This window comes from Apaloderma vittatum, unplaced genomic scaffold, assembly GCF_000703405.1.
Source record: "Apaloderma vittatum isolate BGI_N311 unplaced genomic scaffold, ASM70340v1 scaffold11914, whole genome shotgun sequence".
Taxonomy (NCBI): domain Eukaryota; kingdom Metazoa; phylum Chordata; class Aves; order Trogoniformes; family Trogonidae; genus Apaloderma; species Apaloderma vittatum.
In genome coordinates, this window is record NW_009710981.1 from 11,405 (window position 1) to 35,176 (window position 23,772).

At 38.9% G+C, this 23,772-nt stretch overlaps 1 protein-coding gene across 1 annotated transcript; it reads left to right on the forward strand.

The window, feature by feature from the left end:
* The first annotated feature begins 5,210 nt into the window (after positions 1 to 5,210).
* Positions 5,211 to 23,191, forward strand: GNB1 (guanine nucleotide binding protein (G protein), beta polypeptide 1). The gene is made up of 12 exons (XM_009867481.1): positions 5,211 to 5,273; positions 6,558 to 6,609; positions 12,265 to 12,372; positions 12,933 to 12,971; positions 14,031 to 14,137; positions 14,948 to 15,011; positions 16,108 to 16,270; positions 17,344 to 17,410; positions 18,676 to 18,877; positions 19,231 to 19,447; positions 20,996 to 21,103; positions 21,472 to 23,191. The coding sequence occupies exons 3-11, from the start codon at positions 12,316 to 12,318 to the stop codon at positions 21,100 to 21,102; spliced, it is 1,023 nt and encodes a 340-aa protein (XP_009865783.1). The 5' UTR covers positions 5,211 to 5,273; positions 6,558 to 6,609; positions 12,265 to 12,315; the 3' UTR covers position 21,103; positions 21,472 to 23,191.
* The last annotated feature ends 581 nt before the right edge of the window (positions 23,192 to 23,772 follow it).

Consider the following 23,772-nt stretch of genomic DNA (forward strand, 5'->3'; position numbering starts at 1 on the left):
ATCATCATCAAGATAGAGAAATGCATCAACCTTGATGAGGACTTATTTAAATCGCGGAAAAGGAACTGAAGACCAACTGGAATGGTATATCCGAAAGTGACTGTTAGAAAACAGTTTTGTGAAACTTTGGGGAAAATGGACAGGAATTCTTTTTCTTAATAGGGTTTCAGTTTACTATAGGCATGTTCTTAATTTGCGTCCTGTGACCTTGTTCTGACACCTGAATAAATGCATTTCTAATGTTGGCTTCAGAAACAAGGATACATATTTAGGTGTGTAATGTGTTATCGTTTGCTGCTTTATGATTCTGTCAGTGACTTGTCGCACTGGGGTGATGTGTAGTAGGGTCCTACCACAGTGGGCTTCCATTTCTAGCTTCTAGGAGAAAATGTACCGCGTGTGGTTTGTATTCCGAACTTCCTGAAACCTGCTGCTTAGAGATTCAGCTGATCTAGATGAGAGATTACACGTTTTCCAAAACGAGAAGATCCTGATGCTGTGGCATTGCCTTAGGTCCCCTGGAGAAGAAATAACGAGTTTCTTGCTTTGTGTCTGGATTGTTTGGGGTATTTTATGTTTTGTTCACCTCTTCTGCAAGCACATTACTGATAATGCTTCAGGCCAGACAACCTTCCTGTATCTGACAGATTTGTGCAGTTGTTTTGCCCTTGTCTTGTGTTTGTTGGGTTTTTTTTCCTTTTCTGCCTCCTTAACGCTTCTAAATCCAAACTATGAAACTGTTCTCTTTATTAGCAGCTTTCCAGATAGCTCAGCTGTGGGTGTTGTTTTTTTCTCTTGAGTAAAGGTCTTAAGCATTCCTGACTCTAAAGGGCTTACGTAAAAAATGTATTTCCTCAAAAAAATTATGAGAATTAACTGTAGCACAATTCCAAGGAGATATAAATAGTTACTGCGATTTAAAATAAAATAAAATTTGGAAGGAGCAATAGTATCTGGATAAATGGCACAAAGCCTAGTTGATTCAAGTTAGTGGGCCTGAGAAAGCAACTAAAATATTTTTAAAGTTGCAAGGTTGTGGGTTGGTGGTTGTTTTGTTGTTTTTTTTAGCCAGTAAGACCTAGTTTTTGTTTCTGCAGCTCATGAATAGTGAGTTGTGTGTTGCTGAGAAGGCATTTGGATCCAGCAGTGTTTGGTTACGTATTTTTACCTTTGCAGCTACTTCTCTGTTCACGGCAATAACATTAATTCCAAAGAGCGAAAAATCACGGTGTGTGTCAGCGGCATTAGTGGCAGTGGGAAATGCTGGCTGTGTGTGCACTCTGCTCTGTTCAGGTCAACAGAGACTCTGGTCGGTTTGCAAAGCAGTGAAAATGCCAGTAAAAACTGGAGGCTGATGATAAAAGAGTTGAAGGAAGCCATGGAAGATGACAACTGAAGTAAGAAACAACTGTTTGGTTCTCGTAAGGCTCTGCAGATAGAAGCATCTAGTTAGTAATAATGCTTAGTCATTTCTGTAGTGGCTAATTAATAGTAATATGTGCTCCTTTAACGCTGCCTGGGTTTTGGTTTGCAGTCTGAAGGGAGAGGTGTGCTGGGACAACAAAATCCCTTCCTTTTGGATAAGGGGATATGTTATGAAGCGACAGTTTTCAGCAACTTATTTTTCTGAGAAATCTAGCTAGAAATGGATGCACTTTTCTAAGTTTTCTTGACCTGCTACGGTTGCTTTTGTTTTTTTGGGGTTTTTGGTTTTTAATTGTAAGATCAGGAAAGAAGACAGCCAAAACCATCACTGGCCAGTTGGAGAAAATTGATACAGTTTATCGACGTTGCTGTTCAGAAGGATTAATTGCATATAGGTCATTTTGAACAAAGGAATAAAACCTAGAACATTGACTTTTGACATTCTTAATAAAAGATTTTTGAAAACTTATGTTAAATATGAGTAATTTTTATTCTTAAAATAAATTGGCTTCCTCTGCCTGCCACTTACTAGGAAGTGTTAGAATGCTCTTAAATGTGAATTTCTTTCAGAACAAGGCATAAAAATGTAGTTAGGAAAACTTTTGACTTGAGTTGCTAAAGTAGCAACAGTTACTAATATTCATGAACTACTTCAAAGATCTCCTAAGTCCCCTCTTTTAAAAATTGTGGATTTAAGCATTTGGCTTTAGGCATCTGTTAAACTTGTAGTAATCAGTTCTTTTTTTTCTTTTTTTTCTGCATAAATTCTCTTCTGTACCTAGAATTAAGATGATTTTTTTTTTAATAATGCATATAGCTTGCAGATACATTTAGAAAGGATTAATGACCTGTTGCAGTCCAGATTTTTATGCTTAAATATTGCATCAGGATGATTTTTTATATTTTTTTGAAATGTAGGTCATGGGATTAACGTCAGGAAATGTGAGCATTTTGGCAGCATAGGGAGGCTGTCTTCCATGAAGACAGCTTGAATTTGTTCACGGTTGGTGGCCGAAGTAGACGGGCGACTTCACTACAGAGCTGTTTATTGCAAGCATGTGTCCCTGCCGTGATCTTAAGCATTGTTGTCTGCTGATTAGTATTCTAATTTGAGAATGCGGTAAACTGTCCAAAAGGTTTATTTTGAAATACACAGGGAGCCAGGAGTCCTCAGGTCTTAGAAAATCTAGACAGGCAAGCAAAACCGATGGGTTATGCATATATATAGAGAGAGAGAGTGTTAGTTTATTTTTATTCTTTCTGAGTAGCTATTTATTTTCTAGCAGCTAATTATGGTGTGGGGTTTGGTGTTGGTCTTTTTTTGGGTGGGATTCTGAAGTGCTGAAACTGCTGTTCTCCCTGGTAAATTCAAGGCGGTTTGATGGAAGGCATCTTGACTGGTCAGAAGCTGTTTCGTGTAGATTTTTTATGCCTGGATTTTCCTGTTGTTTGTGTGAATAAGGTTACAGGAAGAAGGAAGGTTGCCAGAATCCAGGCGAAGGATTTCATTTACCAGAAAAACTTGTCTCTGGACAGAGCAAACACAACAAGGCTAATTTTTTTACACTCTTGCGTTGCCAGGTGTTCTGCAGGTTATTTTACACACAGTATTTTTGAGTCCTAACATCAGTGACCCTTGCAGAAAGCTCCCTGGTTAAAATGGGACCTGCAATTCAAGAAGTGAGTTCCATGTAATAATGAAGCATTTGTGAAATCAGTTTGTTCAGTTAGAGGTATTTTTAGCTTGTGTAATTATTATTTTGTACTTGCATGCTATACTGAAAATGGAACTTTGTTGGCTCTTTAACCAGCTAATGTAACTGTTGCATAATTAGCATTAATGCTTATCGACCTGATACTCGCTTGTCTTGTGTGTGCTTCACACTACTATATGGAAAAATGTCTACTGAGCACAATGACTGCTTCAGTTGGAAACTTGGCAATTCTTCAACGCAAGAAGCAGCCAATACCTCCCACAGAAATGGTCCAGTCATGCTAGCCTTTGACTATAGAAGCGTTTTCAGTGGATTTTTGAAGGAGCTGTACAATGTAGCATTGTCCCGGCGAGGGTAATCTCTTTTGCAAACCTGTTAGTAAGGTACTGCTTGTTTTTCAAAGCTTATGTGCTTGGAAATTACAGGCGCAGCTGATGATTCCCAGAAAGAAGACATCAAGTAAACGAGAAGGGGTTGTAGCCATTCACTTGAGCTTATTTAGATTTATGAATTTGTAATTATAGTTTTATACTTCTATCGGCTGTCCTTCAAAGCTGTGCTTGTAGGAGGTGACAGCAAAGACTAGGCTTTCGGAAATACAGACTGTACTCAGCAAACGTCTGAGCTAGAGTTAACTCTTAAAGGAGCGCGTACACATGCCGATAGCAAAATGTCCTTCGAGTTTCCAGCGGCCTCGTAGAACTCTTAATGTTGATAGTTAGGACCAAGCCGTGAAACTGAGGGTAGGGTGTGGGATTTTCTTTGTATACAGAATAGCCTTGAAGCATAGCTTTAAATTTCAGACATCTAATTATTGTTTCCTGGTGGCATCACTGGAATGTCATGTTGGCAGTGATTTGGAAAGGTTGTTGTCATCTCTTGGGCGTCAAGATAGTGCTCTGTGATAATAATCAGCGATGTAGACTATAAGAAATATTTTCAATAAACTAACCTGCAATGCCTGGCTTCGCGGGCCTTGTCTCTACCACGTAGTTGGTACGTTATAGTGGTGGTTAGTGTTGGGCACCTGAAGAGAAGTATCTGCATGCTGAGTTAGTACCTGCCTGCCTACGTACAGCGGGCCCTGCTGGGAGCAGGGTGCGTGCCGTTCAGATGGGAGCGTGCTGCTAGGGGTGGTACGCCAGAGCAGCAAAGTAACGGTATTGGAAACTATTCTTTTACCTTAATAGTGGTATTGATGTTTGCTAGTAGGTTTTTGGTGGGGTTATTTTTTTGTGTGTCCCCCCAGTAGAACTACTTTAATATTTTTAAAGAAAACAGAATATTAGACTGTCGGTGGGGTTATTTTTTTGTGTCCCCCCTCAGTGTAACTACTTCAATATTTTTAAAGAAAACAGAATATTAGACTGGCAGCAGTTCGTGAGTACCTGTAGTAGGGAAGCTTTACCCAGATCTGATGCTGCTTTTGCCTTCTGGAGTTGCTCTTTTGCTCGAGTTCTAACTGCTGTGTTACTTCGAGCAGAAGGCTGTGGGGACACTGGGTACGCCAACCGTGTGTAGGGCTGGCTGACCTCCAGGTGCTTCGGTATAATGGTTTAACCACTTGAACCACGCTTGGGAGTATTCTGTGGTACTTTTTGTTCTCCCCTGTTTTAGCAACACCAGTTCTTGATGTTGGGACCCTCAAGCTCTCAGCTAAGCAGGGTTATAAGGGCCCAGTAAGGCAGAGCATATGAAGCTGGTTACAAGAACTTTCTTTGCTGAACCAGTACTGTGGCGTGGTGAGTCGGCCTGTAATTTTCGTGTTGCTTTTACTGGGCTACAGTTTAGCTAAAAATGGAAGCCTGTGGCAATGCAGATCTTTCTTCTCAAGTATCTCGTCTACTTCTGTTCTTAAATGAGCTCCACCTTTAAGGTAGAGTTGAAAATATCTCAGTTGCCAGGATTGCATTCTGCAGGCATCACAGGATGCTTTCAGCACACCTAACTGAAAACTTGAAAAAACAGACTCATCTTTGTGGGAAAGTTTGCTGTTATGCTTCCTTACTCTTCTTGCAGGCTGGTTAAAGTAGCTTGTTTTGTGTTGTTTTTGTTTTTTCTTTTTTGCAGAAGGCATATGAAATCTGCAACACCTCTCCTGCATTAATGAGGGTGCAGCACAGGACAATAATGGTGTGTGTTTTGGCCTTTGCTATTGTGTATTCTGTGTGCCGTTAGTGTTCCAGCATAATGTTACTTGTTTATATTTCAGATAATTCTTTCGGAATTTCATTAGATTTTGTGCTCTCTGCAGTGTGGGCAATTTTTTTTCTGCCAAGACTTCTGAAAGTTGAATATAGTTCATCTTTTTGCACAACTTAAAATGGTCATGTCATGTGCTTGTATCTTTGGGGGGGTGGGAGGTGAATTTTGACCTGTAAGCGTGCGTTACTGTTTTATACCTAAAAGTGTGCTGTTCTGGCAGTAACAAACAAAACTGCTGACACTGATGGTTTCATAATCACAGTATTAAAGTGTTCATCTATAAATGAGCTTGGATGAGGTTGATCCATATCCTAAGTAGCTTAACCTCCATACCAGACACTGAAGTACCTTGTAAATTTTCCAGCTAATAGTGAACTATAAAATCAGAAAAACCCATTACGTGCAAGCATTTCAGTCTAGAGAATATGAAGTTGTAGACCGCCTTTCTGATGTACGATTATTTTGCTTCAGTACGTTTTTGTTTCGTGCTTAGAACAACCTGCCACCGTCCTGATGCAGCAGCTTGGGAGATGTACGCTCGGGTGCCCGTTCCCTGCCCCGTAGCCCTGGTCTGGCTGTGTGATAGAGACACTTTGCAGATATTTGGAATGTACAAGCGGTTGCCAATATTTCAAATCTTGGGGTGGACTGTAGATATTACTTTGTGCTGCCAAAGTTGTACCTCTTCTAGAAGCGTTTTGCTCTTGCTTGAGCTCATCAGTAGGAGGTTTATGTAACTTCTTTTGATAAAATAGATATCTTGATGTTTAACTGTGCCTAAGCAAGCGTACCTCAGGAACAGTATTGAGCAGAAATAATTTTAGTGCTTGGAAAATGCAGATTCGGGCGGGGGCACCTGCGCAGTGAAAAGGAGAGTCTTGTATGAGTGAGACAATGTTTTATTACAATCCTAAACTCTCTGGCAGTATGGGCTTCTGTATCACTAGGGGAGGAGAACTGGTGATCAGAGGATTGGAAGAGTTTTCTTGGGAAAATTATATTAAAAACTTGACATGAGTGAGTCTTTTAGCTATGTTGGTATTATTAAAGCAATGGCCATTTCCTTCACGAAGACAAACCGGCTATTTAAGTTAACTAACAAACAGTCTTAATAGCTTTTTAATTTCTTTTTAATTTTTAATTTGTTAATCAATTGGTGTTATTTCTTGATAATTGTACTTATTGTGGTTTTGGTGTTTTTTTTTTTTCCAGAATTTACATGTTTGACAGCAGAAGTTGGCTTTCTACTGTAGTGAGAGATAATGTAAGTAGAAAAATAAGATTGGGGGTTTTTTTTCAGTGCTTGGGAAACACCTATTCTTAAAAAGTGTCTAGCTTCAAGATTTTAGCTGTTAATCTGTGCAACCTGAAGTACCTGTTTTCTGCTTCAGCATGTGTATTCTTACGTCAACAGGAAGGATTTTAAAATGGCCAGGAAACCTGCTAAATAATAGATGTTAGTGCCTGTCTTCTTTCAGAAATGGAACTGGCAGAGCGGAGGGAGACCGCAGATGAAACTGTTTCATCTCAGTGGGGCAGGGAGCTGTAATAAATAAAATGATGAGAACGGTTATTCTCTCATGAATGAAAAATTACTTATCTGCCATGTTTGACAAAAGAAGGCCAAATTTCTTTTGAGTAAAGTGGCTCCTGTCAGAACGTTCTTTTCAATGTGTCGGTATTATTTAAACAGAGCCTAAAAGTTTTAGAGCTTATATTCTGTGTAATCATAATTAACACTAATATTCATTACCTTTCAAGACTATAACTTCTGCCTCTTGTCAAGCCCCTTAGTCTGTGAGGAAGGTTACTAGTTAGCCACACGTTGTGTAGAAAGTATTTGTGCTGTTAAATTTCTTACTTTGAGTTATCAGTTCACGTAACTGACCTATTTTCTATATAACTTTTTGTTTAAACCAATGCTGAGTATTAAGCCAATGTCTTTGAGCTATTCAGTGCTTGTTATACAGGTGATTTTTTCCCTTTCAAATAAAGTTTTTATCACAGAAGCTTGTGTGAATCGGTACGGTTTTTATGTTCCTGTTTATCTTTTCTGTGATTTCTAAAATTATCAGTGCCTTTCTTTTTTTGGTGATCACCATATCTGGAGATTTGTGTACTTCAGGATCAGAAGGCACCCCTGATTATTGTGGGTTTTTTTTGTCTACCAATTTGTATTATGTAAATGGGAGAGAGACCACCTCAAACTTGTTCCACAAGTAATTCTGCTCTTACTGTGTTTTCTATTGAATAGAAGTCCAACAGGAATCAATACATATGTCTGATTAAATCATAAAAAACCCTCAGCTTTTCAAAGCCAATGTGATGTCAAAACATTGCAACTAACAGTGCATTGGGTATAATTCCTTTGTCATTGTGAAAATGTCCAAGCTGCTGTGCATGTTGCTAATAGGATTTATGGTATCTGATAGATTAGCACAGCCTCATTTAATCAGATGACCTGCTATGAGACTGTCTGGGAGGCATAGCATGAACTCATTATTAAGGCTGTAAAGTTTGAGCTCTGTTTTTGTAAATGATGTGTTTTGCTCCTCTTTGCTCACTGGAGTGATGTGTGCTAGCAGGAAAGATGTCGAGGGAACAAGTGTCAGCCAGCCTGTTCATTTGGGAGCAAAGTGATTTGGCTGAACTTCTTATGAAATTGTTGTACTTGGGAAATACTGTGACAATTTAAACCTTCTGTATTACCAGACTTTGCAGTAACAATTACTACTTGTTGGTAGTGGTAATGTGTGGTTAAAAAAAACCCAACCCACAACTTGTAGCATACAAAGCTTGGCCATAAAGGGTTAGAAATTCTAAAAATTTGCCTTAATGATAGCTGTGATTTCAAATCTGTGTTCTCTTCTTTTAATCTGCAGAGATTATACAAAAAAACCCCAACCCACAACTTGTAGCAAACAAAACTTGGCCATAAAGGGTTAGAAATTCTAAAATTTGCCTTAATGATAGCTGTGATTTCAAATCTGTGTTCTCTTCTTTTAATCTGCAGAGATTATACAAAGGACAGGCTATTTAGTGGAGGATGAGAGGCTATCCTTTTTTCTTTTTTTATAAGAATGGTGTGAGAAAATGAAATGAAATGTTCAGTGAGCATTGCCTCATTGCTGTTACCGGGTAGTTTGAGAGGAATCGTATTTAACAAGGAATATGCTCTTGGATGAGCTGTATTCAACTCTTCTCATTTCTCTTACAACGTAGACAAGCATCAGTCTGCCTATAAACGCGATGGCACTAATGATGCCTTGGTTTCAGTAACTGGACTTAATTGGATAAACAGCTTGAGCTCTAGAAAGTTGCAACAGTGAAAGGAGTGAATTTGGGTTCTTCCTTGGGTTTTGAGTTGTCTGTTACTGTTTTCTGAGTAGTGAGCTTTACCTGTAAATTAGAATTATTATACTGGGATCCGAAGTATATCTCCAGTTGCAGGCAGTAAGAATTTTTAAGACTTTCTATCAGTTCAGAGATTTTGTGACTGGACACATATAACTTTCCTCCTACATAGGAATACAGCTCACATAGCTTAGAGAAAAACAAACCCAGAAGTTGTTACTTCAAGTTGAGTGACACGATAAATGCTTTTGATGTAGTTGAATTGTGAAGTTTTATCATATATGGAAAGTACCAGATTGGGTGAAGACAGTACTTGATTTTCCTGTGCGGGAAACAGAAGAACAAAGTGACTCTTCTATGGATAACTTGTAAGAATAGACTAGAGGTTTGGGTCATTTGGAGGAGTGAATAGTAAACTACCATGCAAATATGCATATTGTTGTCCCCAGCAAGAAGAGAATTATCTACAAGGTATACTTGTCAACAAGATTAGGGGGAATTAGTCTTAGAGCAGAGACACTTAAGCGCTTCAGCCTCTGGAAAGGTCTTGAGTGAGTTCAGCAAAGTGCATGTGTTATTCTTGAGCAGCCTGCCTTCAAGAACACAGTAAGAAATTCCAAAGACAGCGAGGTAAGCGTGAGTTTGGCTGCTATCTATTTCTTCACAGCTGTGGTGATAATTTGGAAGAAAGGAGTGTGGAACTTGAGCAGTGACTTTTTGCATGAGGCTTGCTTGATTTAGAAGTTTAGTAGCTTCTTTCAAAACCCTAGAAACAGAAGCATTATCTGTATCACACTTAGAATTTCTCCCAGAAAATTTTTTTTTTAAAATGGAGTTAAATGCCTTTAGAGCATGCAGAGAAAGAAAAATAAATTATGATATCATGATATTCAGCTGTGCTAATGTGCAATGAGCATAGCTCGTGTGTGGAGAGCAGTTTCTGTTTGTTACTTCTTTGTCCGGTATGAATAAATCTGTATAAAAATGTTTCATGTATTAAGAGTGAGAATAGATAAAAATATTTTTTCCCCTGCATTTTCCTGACTGTTGTTCTTGCTTTTTTAAAGTAAATCTGCTTATTTACACCATAGCTGAAAGGTATGCAAGAGGATGGAGCCCTTTTTTCCCCATGATCTCATACTTCTGCCATAAATTTAATTGCCTAAAACTTAGTGTAAGAGCAATAGAGGAATAGCTAGGTTGTTTGGCTGGCTGTCCCATAAATTTTACAGTCTGCTTCAGTGAACTACTATATTTTAATGCTCTTGGCTTCATTAGGATTTTCGTTTCCTGAGTGTGAGTGAGTTCAGTCATGTTGGCAGGAATTGGAACTTCCTGTTGATGTTGAAACAACAAAGAGTACAAAGAGAATGTGGAAATCTGGTTTAAACAATTCCTATGGATGCTGTCAGAAATGCAGTTCAGTGTTTGGAGTTGCTTGGAATGAATAGAGGCTGACTTGTAACTCTCAAAGCATATCTGAGCGCAAGATAGGAACTAATCCTGTGAATCCAGTACCGCTGGGAAGGACACGGAGGGCTGTGTGCGGTGGATGAATCGCGCAGGTTGCGTGTGTGTGTGTCCAACTCTGTCTATGAAATTATTCTGAAGGTTGGGCGCTGTTAGCACGCTTTGGTTAATTCTTACCGATTGGGAAGAAGTGTGGGTTGTTCTGCCCCTGTGGAAAGTGGGACTTGAAGAGGATGGAGGCAAAGTGCCGGGGCAGAGAAGTGCCCTGGATTTCATGCAGGAGTTTGTTCTGTTACACAGGTACACACACAGTTGCTGTGCGGGGCCTCTCCAAGTGTAACGCAGGTGTGAAGGCAGACGCGTACGTGCCAGCAAGGCTGCGCTCTCCCATCAACCAGGGAATGTGCCCCAAGTCCCTTCAGCATCTTACCTGGCCGTGCCAGTGCTGCTGCTGCTGTGTGGCTGCAGGAGACACTCGGCACTACTGAGCTTCTTCCTCTGCTTTTGCCACCTGGAGCGGTCCCCTCCAGCGCGTGCTGTGTTAAGCAATAAGGCACAAGCCTGAAATAAGCTTGTCTGATTTGTTTTAAACCCAGTGTGTACAAATGATCTAGAATGGAAGTACAGGATTCAATTTCTGTGAAGTGAACTTTACCAATGTTACTTTTTTCACTAGGATTACTCTTCATCTCCTTAGGCCTCTTTGCGTTCTGTACAAAGAACTTCTGCTTCATTTAAATGCAGAAGAATTCTATTGCATAGCGCACAAATTCTGGCAAAAATAAATTGACACTATTTTAAGCTGTATGTTACAGGAGAATGTATTTGCTTTGACTGATGTTAGATTATTCATCCTGTTGTATTTTAAAATAAAGCTGCACATAAATCTTCAGTGTAGTTACCTGTAACTCTGCAGCTGGACTTCTGGTGTCCTAAATCTTAATCCTGTTGTTGAGTTGCTGTGACCTTGAGCAGAACACTTAAGTTTGGAATTGTAGTTTCTTTCTCTGAAATGGGAATGATAGTATCTCTAAATTCTTTGTGCTCTGCCTGGAGAGACTGGTGTTTGTTTGTTTAGTGGGAAATAGGCTTATGTATTAACTTTAGAGAATGGCAGAAATAGAACTGGATATCAAAAAGCTAAAAATATGAACATTTGCAGTTCATTCTTAGCAGTCCTTAGAGTTTCTCTGTTCCTTTATGACAAGAGTAGTGCATACTGTTAAACTGTGTGACTGAACTGCACGGGAGCTGTAGACAGACTCAGCCACAGAGTGTTTTGTTTTAAATGTAAAATGAACAAACCAAGTCTTGAGAAACAAAAAAGATCTCGAAAGAAAAGTGGTTATGGGATAACAAAACACTCTTAGTGGGTTTTGTCTTAACTGGATTTTCTTTAAGGGGCTTAAAGATGACCCTGGGAGCAGAAGAAAGGAGACACTTAGTTTCACAATCAAGTGAAAGGACTTTGGAGTTATGTCATTGGAGGTTTTGAAACGGAAGCTAACCAAAACTCCTCTTCTAAAATATTTTGGGTTTCAAAGACCAGTATGAATTTGTAAATGGTGGTGTGATAGGATCTGACATTTCCTTTGAGATCTTTGGTTTGGAATAGTAGCTACTATGAAGAGATAAGTCTGGTGATGTGGGATAGCGATATTTAGGGAGTGTTAAGATCTTAACGCTTTTGAAACTTCTTTTCTTTCAGACAGTGATGTTTGCTCTACTGCTTCAATTTACCTTCACAAAGTTATTCTCATCTTTCTCCTTGGGGAAGGGCTTTAGGAAAAAACAAAGCGTGTATGCTTGCAAAGATAAATAAGCTGATTAAATCTTAACAGAATAATATGTAAAGCTACTAGCAAAGCATTTGCTTTATTTAACTGTAAAGGATCAATTCTGAGGAGACTTGAGAGTAATATTTTCACCTGCATTCCAGTACTTACAAACTGATCTCCCTTTTTTTGCAAGTGCTGTTCGAGACAATTGTCTATTCTAGACTAGAATTCTAGTCTAGTCTATTCTAGACTTGACTATTCTAGTAATTCCAAGCTATGGATTTTACTAATTCTCATTATTGTCACCTGTCTTTCAGATTTCTGGTTGTTTCAGAGGTGGCAGTGAAGCACACCTTTAGCACAGGAAAATGAGTGAGCTTGACCAGTTACGCCAGGAGGCCGAGCAACTGAAAAACCAAATCAGAGTATGTATTGTATTAGTGGATTTTGAAGCCACGTTACAGATGAATGGTCATTTGTGCGTCCCGAGGAGAACAATTGTGGACAGAAATGATGCATTAATAGTTTTCACTATTAGTTACACCAATTGTGCATAAAATGGATTAGATAAAAATGGAGGTTTACTAAAGTTTTTCTGAGCCAGATTGTAATGCTAAGCAGCCTCCTGCTTAAAATAAGGTCAGCTATAAGGTTATTCAGGGCTTTGTCCAGCTAGGTCTTGAGAACCTTCAAGGACAGAAACTGCACAGCCTGTCTGGACAAACAGTTCCATTGCTTGACTGTCCTTGTGGTGAAAATCACGCTACCTTTCTCAGAATAAGAAACTTTTGAAGTTAAATGCTCAATGTGTTTTGAGAGCAGACAGCATCTTACGCTCATACTGCGGTTAGGATGGGTTTTCTCTCCTGATGACGGGCAGAAATGCTTTCTGAGCCTTTTTACTGAGGGTGCTTGCTCAACTTGGCAAAACAGAGATAAAGCAATATACAGAACTTCTGATTTCTCTGCCTTTATGCTGTTGCAGGATGCTAGGAAAGCATGTGCAGATGCCACTCTGGCTCAGGTAAGCCTTTTAGAGTTTAACATGAATTGTGAAACTTTTGTCTCCTTTACAGAAAGAAAATATGGTGTAAGAAGGTAATGCAACTAAATCTTCTTTGCCTCCTTTATCAGTTTCTAATTTTTATTTTGCCTTTAGGTAATTTTTCTCTAGAGATAACTACATTGTTTATGTTTCTGAGAGCAGTAGCCTTGAGCAGTAGTTTCTTTAAGAACTAACTGAGGGCACATCTCTACTCCTCAGTGGAAAATAATGCAGAGGAGCCCCAGTGTTGTGATGAGGATCTGGTAGTACAGTTGCTTCACCGTGACAATCAGAAGCGGGGGACCTGCTGAGGTTAACCTGCTTGCTGATTTCCACACGATGCTGCGCTTTGGTCTGAAGTGCTTCTGAATCTGAGCTAATACCTTTGCAACTTGCTGGACTGTTTCGTTTTCATCCTGTTGGCTTGGCTCCAGTCAATATGAACTTGGAGCAAGGGAAATTTGGAGAGTTTACTTACAATAAATTTAACAGTGTAAGGAGAGCTAACCTGATTACTTCCTCACTTAGCTAGTCACTTATTCCAGAGACTGCTTTTATCTTCAAGAAGTTAAATAAATTAGAAATTCTTTGATTTAATAATCCTATACTGGGAAGAGAAGGCCATTTGGATCTGAAATGGAGTTATTAATTCATCCTTTAGAAGTGGAGACGTGTTTAAAGCCTATTATGCCTCCCCATAACCACCCTTCTGGAAAAAAAAAGTTAGTCCACCACATTTATGTATATAGGAGTAGAAAATTTAGGTCAAAATCCTAGAAGTCTAAAAATGTATGACCTAGACAAAGTAACTTCTGAGAGTCGTATAAATGCGATAGAGAGGCTACTTTTTTCATTTGATAAAGTTGTGCTACATAAAACGATGTCATTTTTTTCTTAAGCGTTTCTTAAAAACTCAGTATTCAAAACGTGGGATTTGAGTCTGCATTGGAATGCTCGCTTAAGTGTGACTGTGTATGATGTGTTACTTGTGGAACTAGGAAGTGAAAAATGCAGTATATGACACTAGTCCTATTTCAGATCACAGCCAATATTGACCCAGTGGGGAGAATTCAGATGCGCACTAGAAGAACACTGCGGGGACACCTGGCTAAAATTTATGCAATGCACTGGGGGACTGATTCCAGGTGGGTGCTGGTGACACAAAATGAGATCATGTGGCTTCACTCTTCTTTGGGAAGTTTAGTGCACAGGACCCTGTTACTTTTCCTGCTCCTACCACTAGGAACCACAAATTCCAAATTTGAGTATCATATTGGAGTGTTTTATCCAGAAGGACTTAGAAAATGTGGAGATGTGCAGATTTTTCCTGTCAGCCTACCTGCTCTATCTTTAAGCACGTTAAAAGCAGGTAAGAGGGCTCTGAACAGTGAATTAGGTGCATCATGTTTCAAACAGGATTGCAGTGATGTTGATTTAGGGCAAAAAAAAAAATCTTCCTAACTCTACCCCTTCCATTAGTGATGTCTGTGCTGTTATTTTTCATTCCCATTGTATTTCAGCGCTGGCATTCATTCAGGGTTTTGGGATGTCTTAGAATTTAAATTCTGATTTAAAATAGGAAAAAGGAAAACATGTTGCTAGTGCAGATTCTCAAACCCAATGAATCAGAAACCTGCGTGTGTGCAATACAGAAGCACTGGTTCCTTGCAAGTTTTCTCCCTCAGTTTTTCAATATGTTAGTTAAATGGCTGCAGTTTTTCCTCAAGTCAGAATGTGTTATCTCGTGTAGGTGTTCCATCACACATTTCCATATTTAGCATTGAGAGTGAGTACTTGCAAAATAATTTTTACAGCTAATAACTCAATCGGGTAATGCCACTGTACTGAAATGGCCTCAAGTACTTTGGCCTTGATAGTGGAGACAAATGTCCTCACAAAGATGTTCATCGCAATGTTCCTGCAATGATTGCCTTGACCTCCTGTTCCCTTTCTAGGCTTCTAGTTAGTGCCTCCCAGGATGGCAAACTTATAATTTGGGACAGCTATACTACAAACAAGGTAAGGCTCACTGATATAGTGTTGGGTAATTCTGTTGTAAATACAAAGAAAGGAAATGTTACTGTTGGCTGCGTTACTTACGTAGTCCTAAGAGCAAATTTTAAATTATCCAGTACAATGAAGTTTGCATTTAAAGAACATAACAGTGCCTTAAGCAGGTTATGTATGGAAATGTGCACCATAAATGGAAAACAAGGACATGCTTAATTCTAAAGAGTGGTTTTATTTGTTTTGGTACTGCAGAGAAATTGATGAACAGAGAGCGAGAAGCAGTCAGCGTGTTGTGCCACACCAGTCAGATATTTAAGCATAGCCAGAGTAATTTGTTGTCTGCAGTTAAGTGTTGAAAAACCTAACACTGGTTGGTATTTTCTGGTTATGGTTACTGTTACCAGGACTAGCAACAAGTCTGAGTGCTAATTAAGCCAGGGCTTCATCAAGAGGCAAAGACTAGCTTTATTTTCTGGGGGTAAGGGAATCAGAGGTTGTTACTAGGTGGGTGAAATTTTTACTAGAATCAGAAATAGAACTCTTCAGCTGCATAAAAAAATCCTCTCCCTATATCTCTTGGCAGTATTGATTCAATGAAACAGCAATTGAGTTAAAAAACAAACAAACCAAACCCACCATCACCCCACCCTGAATGAAGTAAAAAAACCCCAAACAAACAGAAAACACCAAAGTCCAAATCACAGACCCTCTGGAATTATAGGTAGCAAATAGCTTGGTGTTGATGCAGTATTAAATGTGACTAGGTAGCACCTCAAAGCAGTTAATGCAAAAATACTTGAATGATAGTCTTCAGAGTACTGAAATGAAATAACTTTGTTTTTTACCAAAATTGCTGATTAAACTGGATTGAGGAGAAAGGCAAATGTGAGGTTTTAATTACGACCTTACTTGGTCTGATGAGCTGCATATGCAAGTTTCCCTTAAAGTCTGATGCTCAGACAGCCAAAGGCTTTTCCTTTCTACTATTTTCTTCTTGTCCTTTTGACAAAAAGTTGCTATATGTCTTTAGAGACAGTGAAAAACCCGTGGTAAATTATTAAATCGGTTGTTCCACAGATGAAATACATTAATGTGTTGGTTTCAGGTGCATGCTATTCCCCTGCGTTCTTCTTGGGTCATGACTTGTGCATATGCTCCTTCTGGAAATTACGTGGCTTGTGGTGGTCTTGATAACATCTGTTCCATTTATAACTTGAAAACTCGTGAAGGGAATGTACGTGTCAGCCGTGAACTAGCTGGTCACACAGGTGAGTGCCTGTTCAGAAAGATCTAAGTTACCTAAGCACATGGTAAAGATTTATTTTTTAAAAAAAGTTTCAAGTATAATTTTCAAGGTAAAAAGATATACTTCCTTGTGCACCTCTTTCCGAGGCAGGTCCTTCCCTCCGGACACAGGGGAAAATTGGAATGATATCTGGACACAGGGGTCTTTGGCTTTCTGTATGTGGCTCTGTGTGTGTATCAAAATCTTTTAGCAATAAGAGCAGCATTCTTTCTATGATATTCCAGCTGCTTGATGATCTTTAGGGTTAGAACCTGTACCTGGGAAAACGTGGCTTTTTATGTAAAATGAGAAGCAGAATATTGCTGTTAACGCGAGGGACATCGGAGGAGGACAGCTGACCGGTTTGTGTGGAATCTACTCGAAGGAACAGTTTCCATGAGCCGCTTTTCTGTTGCAGAATTGAGCGAAGCCTATAACTGATGTTTACAGGTTTTCATATTTTGATGTAGTTTAGATTTTCAGATGTTTCTGCTGGCAGGACAGACTCATTTTGTAATCAGAGTTGTTATTCCAGTAGTGTGGCGTGTGCTACTTCAGTACAAAGATGCTTCAGAGCATTCAGATGAAATTCTTTAATGCCACTCTTGGGAAACATCCTATGTCTGTGCTCTGTTCTTCATCCTGACCAAGCAGGTAGTTTTATTTTTTCTCAGTAGTTTTATGATACAGTTGAGGTCATAATCGTTTGTTGCTCCTGGATGCAGTGACATCCAGATCCAGTATCCTAGCGAGACCAGTGTGTGCGGTGCAGGGTTACCTGCACTTCTCTCCAGTTCGGCCAGTGGATTACACACTTCTGCCTCAGAACTGCCTCTTCCTCCTCCCCTCTCTCTCAAAAGAAAAAATTGGCAAGGTATTTCCAAAACTCTGTCTACCCTGTTTGGTCAAGCTGCTTAAGTTTGTTTTCTCCTGTTTCAGACGTCTCTGTTTAGGCTGAATTGGGCATGGTCTCCAAAGAGCCAAACCGCATTAGCAAGCCACCGTGCGAGGAGTAATCTTTGGTGGTCTTCATCAATTTTCCTATTTTGTTTTCAGGATACTTGTCATGCTGTCGTTTCTTGGATGATAATCAAATCGTTACCAGCTCTGGCGACACCACTTGGTGAGCAGTAAAATTTTGGCGTGTTTGTTAGTAATGAATTTTCACTGCTATACTCTGTTATTGAAGGAAACTTTATTCTTCATAAACCTGATAGTCATCCAGCAGACTAAATGTGATTAATCACTGTTCATATGTTATGTTTTCAGTAGTAATGGAATACTTGGGCTTTCAACTGTGTTAGTTTGGGCTGTTTAGCTATGCCCATCTTCTCTAAAGCCTGACCTAGTTTTTTATGTTGAGATGGTATGGGAATTTATTTTTAATTCTTTTTAATTATTTTTTTTTTTACTCTAAGTGTTTGGCTTTCAGAAATGAGTGCATTAGACTAATGATTTTTTTTCTCAAACTTCTTTAGTAACCAGTATTTATCAGTTTAAGTCATATTTGGATTTTTCCAGTACTGAATTTAATTTATATAACAACATAATAGCTCCTAGAAAATATTTGACAGTGACAGTAGATGGGGTTTTTGAGGAGAATGTAGGTGTATGTCTTAATAAATACTAGTTTCTGAACAAAAAAAGACCTCAATCTTTTTTTTCATAAATGTCTCTATTATATTGAATTGTTCAAAGTGTTACAGCTCTCCCAAGCAGCAGTTTTTATAGCAAAGGTCTAATAAATACCCCCTACACAGCATCAGTCTCTTTGAATCCCATCTGTTAGGCCACTGATTGTGAGTAGCTATTGAATATATAAGGGATTTTAATACAGAAATTTTTCTAAATATTTGTTGTTTATTTGTTAAAATTATGTTAATTCTAAGACAATACAGCTGCTTCAGGAGTTATTGTAGTAATTCTGCAGTTGTCTGCGTAACAGCTTGTCCTTGACATTGCTTCAGTTCCGCTGAGCTTCAAAGTACAGTATCAAAATACAGTCATCTCTTATTTGCCTAGTGTGAATCTGCCACTGATGGGTCTGGGTTACTGAGAAATTACAGAAATTAAAAATCCTTCATCTTCCTTAAAGGTTTAGGCTTTTGTTAGGGAGGTGATAGTGTTCTTTCAACCTTTCATGCCCCCGATATTTTAAAACTGAACCTGGCTTTTAAAATACCTGCACAATTATCCTATGACATAGCTAAATAGTTCAGCAAAGAATATTTGTTTTTCCTACTATCAGTATCTTTTTTTCTTAATACTTTCTGGCATTTTACTTTTCAGCAGTGATATAAATCAACGGGTCTAGACAAGAATTGCTGTCTAGACCTTCTGGTGAAGCACAGATGTGTTGATTTTTCCCTTTCTAATTATTCTTTCAAGCGCTCTCTGGGACATAGAAACTGGTCAGCAGACAACCACATTTACTGGGCACACTGGAGATGTTATGAGTTTGTCTCTTGCTCCCGATGCCCGGTGTTTTGTTTCTGGTGCCTGCGATGCCTCTGCCAAACTGTGGGATGTTAGAGAAGGAATGTGTCGGCAAACCTTCACTGGCCACGAGTCGGACATCAACGCCATCTGTGTACGTATCAGCTTGAACAGAGGACACAGGGCTAATTTTATATTTTCATAGCTCTCTAGTCTCAGCATGATGTGGTACTATGGCAAATTTTTGTTAATTAATAGTCTTTGTAGCTGGGGAAAGCACCTGAAACTTGTACAACTTCAGGTCCACTGTGGTAAATGTCGTCCTTGGCATGCTGTTCGTTACGTCGCTGTTTTTCCTAAGTAGTGGAGAGGTGTGTGCTCTTCTTTGCTGCTTTCTTTTTCTGCTTGTTCTGTTCAAAATGTTATATTCCATGAGACCTAGGAATGAAGTCTGAAATCATGTGTCTTTTTTTTTTTTTTTTTCTTTTTCCCCCTCCTTCCTTAAAGTTCTTCCCAAATGGCAATGCGTTTGCCACGGGCTCGGATGATGCTACATGCAGGCTTTTTGATCTTCGGGCCGATCAGGAACTTATGGTTTATTCACACGATAACATCATCTGTGGCATCACCTCTGTAGCATTTTCCAAGAGTGGGCGTCTTCTCCTAGCTGGTTATGATGACTTCAACTGCAATGTCTGGGACACACTGAAAGCTGATAGAGCAGGTAAACGTTCCGTAGTTTTCAATATTATAAGCAAAGTGTGACAGGAAAGACCTTCGTTAAGAGAAAGAACAGAAGGAAGTGGTGATCTTGCTTACCTGTAGAAATGAGGAAAGTCTTTATACTGGTCTGGGTTTACGGTCCCTGTACTCATGAAGTGTGATTCTTCATTGCCAAGTTTTAGAACTGATCTAAGCAACTACTTAGTCAAGTATTCTGCATATTGAAATGCGCCGAAACTTAAGATTACCGAGTCGATTTGACAGTCCTATCGTGCCTGTATTATTGTGATTCTATTTTAAACACCTTTGTGGTTCTCTCTTCAGTTCAAATTGTATAAGACTTCTTGGTGCGCGCTTTGTTGCAGCACTTCCTAATGTTGAAGGCAGGCTGAATTTTGAGAGATTAATGCAATTGCCAGAGCAAATTCTAGGTAACTCCCAGGTGCTTCTCCTAGCTCCGGCAGCTTTGCACAATTTCTTGAAGATTGCGTCGGCCGCTTCCACACTTAGGATTTGGCTTCTGCTGAAGAAATGCACAGTTCTGTGCGGAGCCTCAGACGCTTGTGTGGATTTAATGGGTCCTGGAGATTAATAGTGTTACTCACACAGTGTTAATGTTTTTTAAAGTATATCAGAATGTTATTTCTTCAAAAGCCAAAAACCCTCTTATATGAAGTAGTCACTTTTAACACTGAATTAATAGTTAAAAATATTAATTTAACCTTATTAATTTGAAATGAAACTGACTTAATTCCTGTTGTGCATCGGAGAGTAGTAAACGGAGGGGAAAAGCCCAAAATATGAATGAATGGTCCTATGAGCAGTGTAATTGATGTCGAAAGATTAATTTTAAGTCCATCAAGAATAGCTTAGCTCAGTGCTGTGGAGTGGAAAGAGCTTGAACATAATTATGTCTTCTCTTTACCACCTTTGAAACTGTTAGAGGGGAGAGACAAAAACACTTCCTCCCTTAATTTTTCTGTTTAGCGTCTAAAATATCTTTTTTAATGGTACTATAATTGAGTTGTAGCAGATCCTCATATTGACAAATAGAATGTACGTAGGAGTTTGTCTTGTAAGTGCTTGTAAACGTAAGATAAAATTAGATGAAAAATGCTTTGGTGCTCCTAAGTGAGCTTAAATTCTGATTTTACTCAGAAAAAATGTGTAAAACCTAACTGATCTTCAGCACTGTAGAGAGAAAATGCTGAGAGCTGTGCAATGCCTGGTTATACTATATTTATTGCTGTGCCCTTGTCAGCAGAATTTTTGGGGCTGTGATTTCATAACTCACAGGAAACAAGTAAAGGTGAAAATGTGGGGAATGTACAAGGACGAGTTTGGAGTAACGTGTTTCTTGAGTTACCCCCTTGCAAACCCAGCTATATCTCAGTTTCTGCTTATAAGCCCAAAAGTGTTGAAAGATTCCAACCCTGTTTGTCCAGGGTTTTCAAGTGTATGCGTTGACTAATCCAAACATGCGTGTTACTTGAACGGAGACGTAAAATCCTCAAAGTAATTTATGTTACTTACCTGTTCTCATTTATAGGTGTCCTTGCCGGTCACGATAACCGTGTCAGTTGCTTAGGTGTGACTGATGATGGGATGGCAGTGGCAACAGGATCATGGGACAGCTTCCTCAAGATCTGGAACTGAAGTAGGTAGGTATCCAACTAATTAAGTCTGTTCTCGTTTAGTATTCAAAACGCTTTTTTACAGGTCCAGGCAGTGCTGTTTTACTGATGCTACAAGCTTATAATTCAGATTAGGAAAGTCACTGAGGAGAAAAGAAAGAGCTTTTTGAAGGTTATCTATTTAATGTATGCAGTGACATTTTTGTGATGAACTATTTTTGCCGTATTATCTTCTCCTGGTAGGCATGACTGTACGGTCTTAGTAAATAAATGGCGTTCTTGAAAACGGGGAGGTAATGGCTAAATGCATCAGTGAGTAGCAAAAGCAAAGCTTGAGACTTGATTTCAGTTTATCAAAGTGTGACTCTTAACAAATCTTTCTGTGTGTCAGAAGAGCGGCGGACTCCATGACTGGAAGAAGTTTCCAACGGTTGAAAATTAAAAAAGATAGCATATCCAATCCAACCATACTAACTTGGACCCCCATCCTCCCCAACTTCAAAGGGCAAGATCTTTTCCGTCTCCTGTTGCTGAAATGAAGAGCACAATTACCTTTCCAAGAAGAATTTCTGTGTTGTAAGCAAATTGAAATTGTGCATTCCTTTTGGGACCATTTTTTTTTTTCCTGTCTTGAGAATTTAAAAATGAAACACTATCATTAAAGCATGACCAGAAAATAAACTTGAGCATAATCGTGAAACAGTTAGCTTTCACTGTAGTTTCCAAGTTGAAGTTAAGGACTTTATCTCACACACTTGCAAATTTTAAAGTCATGTTTGTAGCAGGATTTTTTTCAAGTTTCCTTTTTAAATACATTTCTTTATGTATTTAATTGAGCAAAACAAGGGAGTCCTAGCCCAGAGCATCTGGGGGTTGTTAACGCTGTAAATTTAGTCCCTAATTTTTTTTATTTTATTTTCTAGTATCACAGATAATTGTTGCACAAAACTTGGCATATATAGGATAATGTTAAGCAGTAAGGTAACCAAGCACATGCTGTAAAAGGTAATGAATGCTTGTTTAAAGAATCCTTTCACCTTTTATGGATAACAAATGCAATCCTTGGTCCCTCCTGCCCCCCCTCCTTTTTCACCACACTGATTTTTTTAATCTGTTTTGGTTTTGTCCACTTGAAAGGGCAGTTTATATATCCTAACACTATCCTATAAGTCTCAACAACCAGGAATCTCTGTTTTGAAAAGAGACCTATCCTACACTTGGGTATTGAGTCAATTCTTTGTGTATGAAATGATGTACAAATCAATGTTTTGAAAATAATGATCCTGAACTTTCTAAGTTAAACAAAAAAAAAAAACTTTTTTGATTGTTTGCCATATTGGGTGGGTTTACTCTTAGAATCGCATGCTGTAGAAATGCTAAAAAGTGCATATTGGACTAAGTCCTTAGATGTTTTTTCTTTGAAGAAATAACTTGTTTAAAAACTGTAACCATTGTCGCTGTATTCATTTATTGTTGCTACTCTGTGCATAAATCTATGAAGAACTCAAGTACAAAGCTATGCACGTTTGGAGTAGCGTGATAAGTCACTTTTTTTTTTAAAGAAAAAAAGAAACAGCCTGTTCAAACAATCGCTGTCAAAGATTCTGGGGTGTGGGAGGAGGGAACCTAGACCATCTTCTTTACAAATCAGTTCCTCACAGCCAGTTCCTCTTGTAGGATGAGTCCTTTGCATCTGATCAGAGTCACTTTTGTAACGAGCAGGTTTTCCTGGCTTTCTTTTCAAATAAAATGTTAAAAGCAGCAGTGTTTGGACAGCGGATTGTTCTGTTAAACTTTCCTATCTTCTCACTGTATCCAGAAATGCTCCTTCCTAGCAGCAGTAGTAGCTTTTCTCCATTTTGTTTTTTCTGCAACATTCTGTACAAAAATGTGCTGTAATTGTGCGTTAGGCCTGGATTTGGCATAAAAGATGAATTCCCTCTTACTCTCTTTCATGAAACTACTCTGTAGAGCTTTCTCCACGCCCTGTACCCCTCTTCACCTTTTGTATTTAATTTTAAAGTCAGTGTACTTCAAGAAAGCTGGATGCAAGATAGATACTATATTAAAATGTAATGTTATTTAAGATGTAATAAAGCAGTTTGACATGAGTTTTGACTGATCTGTTTTGCAGCTTATTGTTGAACCCACAAAACGGCCTCTGGCAGGATCTGAGTTCTGAAATAAACGTACGAGATAAGTGTATACTGCCCCCAAACTAATTGTTCTGTATTTTAAAATGGCTTGGATGTGTAATGGTTAATTGACAGAGTGTGCAGTGTGTTTAAAAAAAACCTGTATTCATGTGAAGGGACATGGGTTTTGTTTTAAAGCTAAGAAGAAAGAGTTGCAAGATGACCTAAAACCCTCACAATTTTCATTACTGGAAAGTGTCGCCAGCAGTGTCTGAAAACTTGTGTAAACGTGCAATAAATGACTGGCAAGCGTGTGGGGCAGGCCTTTGGGCTTCCTCTGATCTTACCTCTTTGAGATGGACGTTTCTTGGTTTGATTGCTCGAGGTACTCGAGAGCGTAATCAAACCCTGCTGGGAGCTCTCAGCTCAAACACCAGAGGAAAGTAGCCGGGATGATCCGTATACATCACAAATACGCTTTGTGGATTATAAAAGTGTGTCACACCTGAAGTAGGAAATTGGAGCAAAATGTTTAGTAACTTCTTTTAAAACTTTTG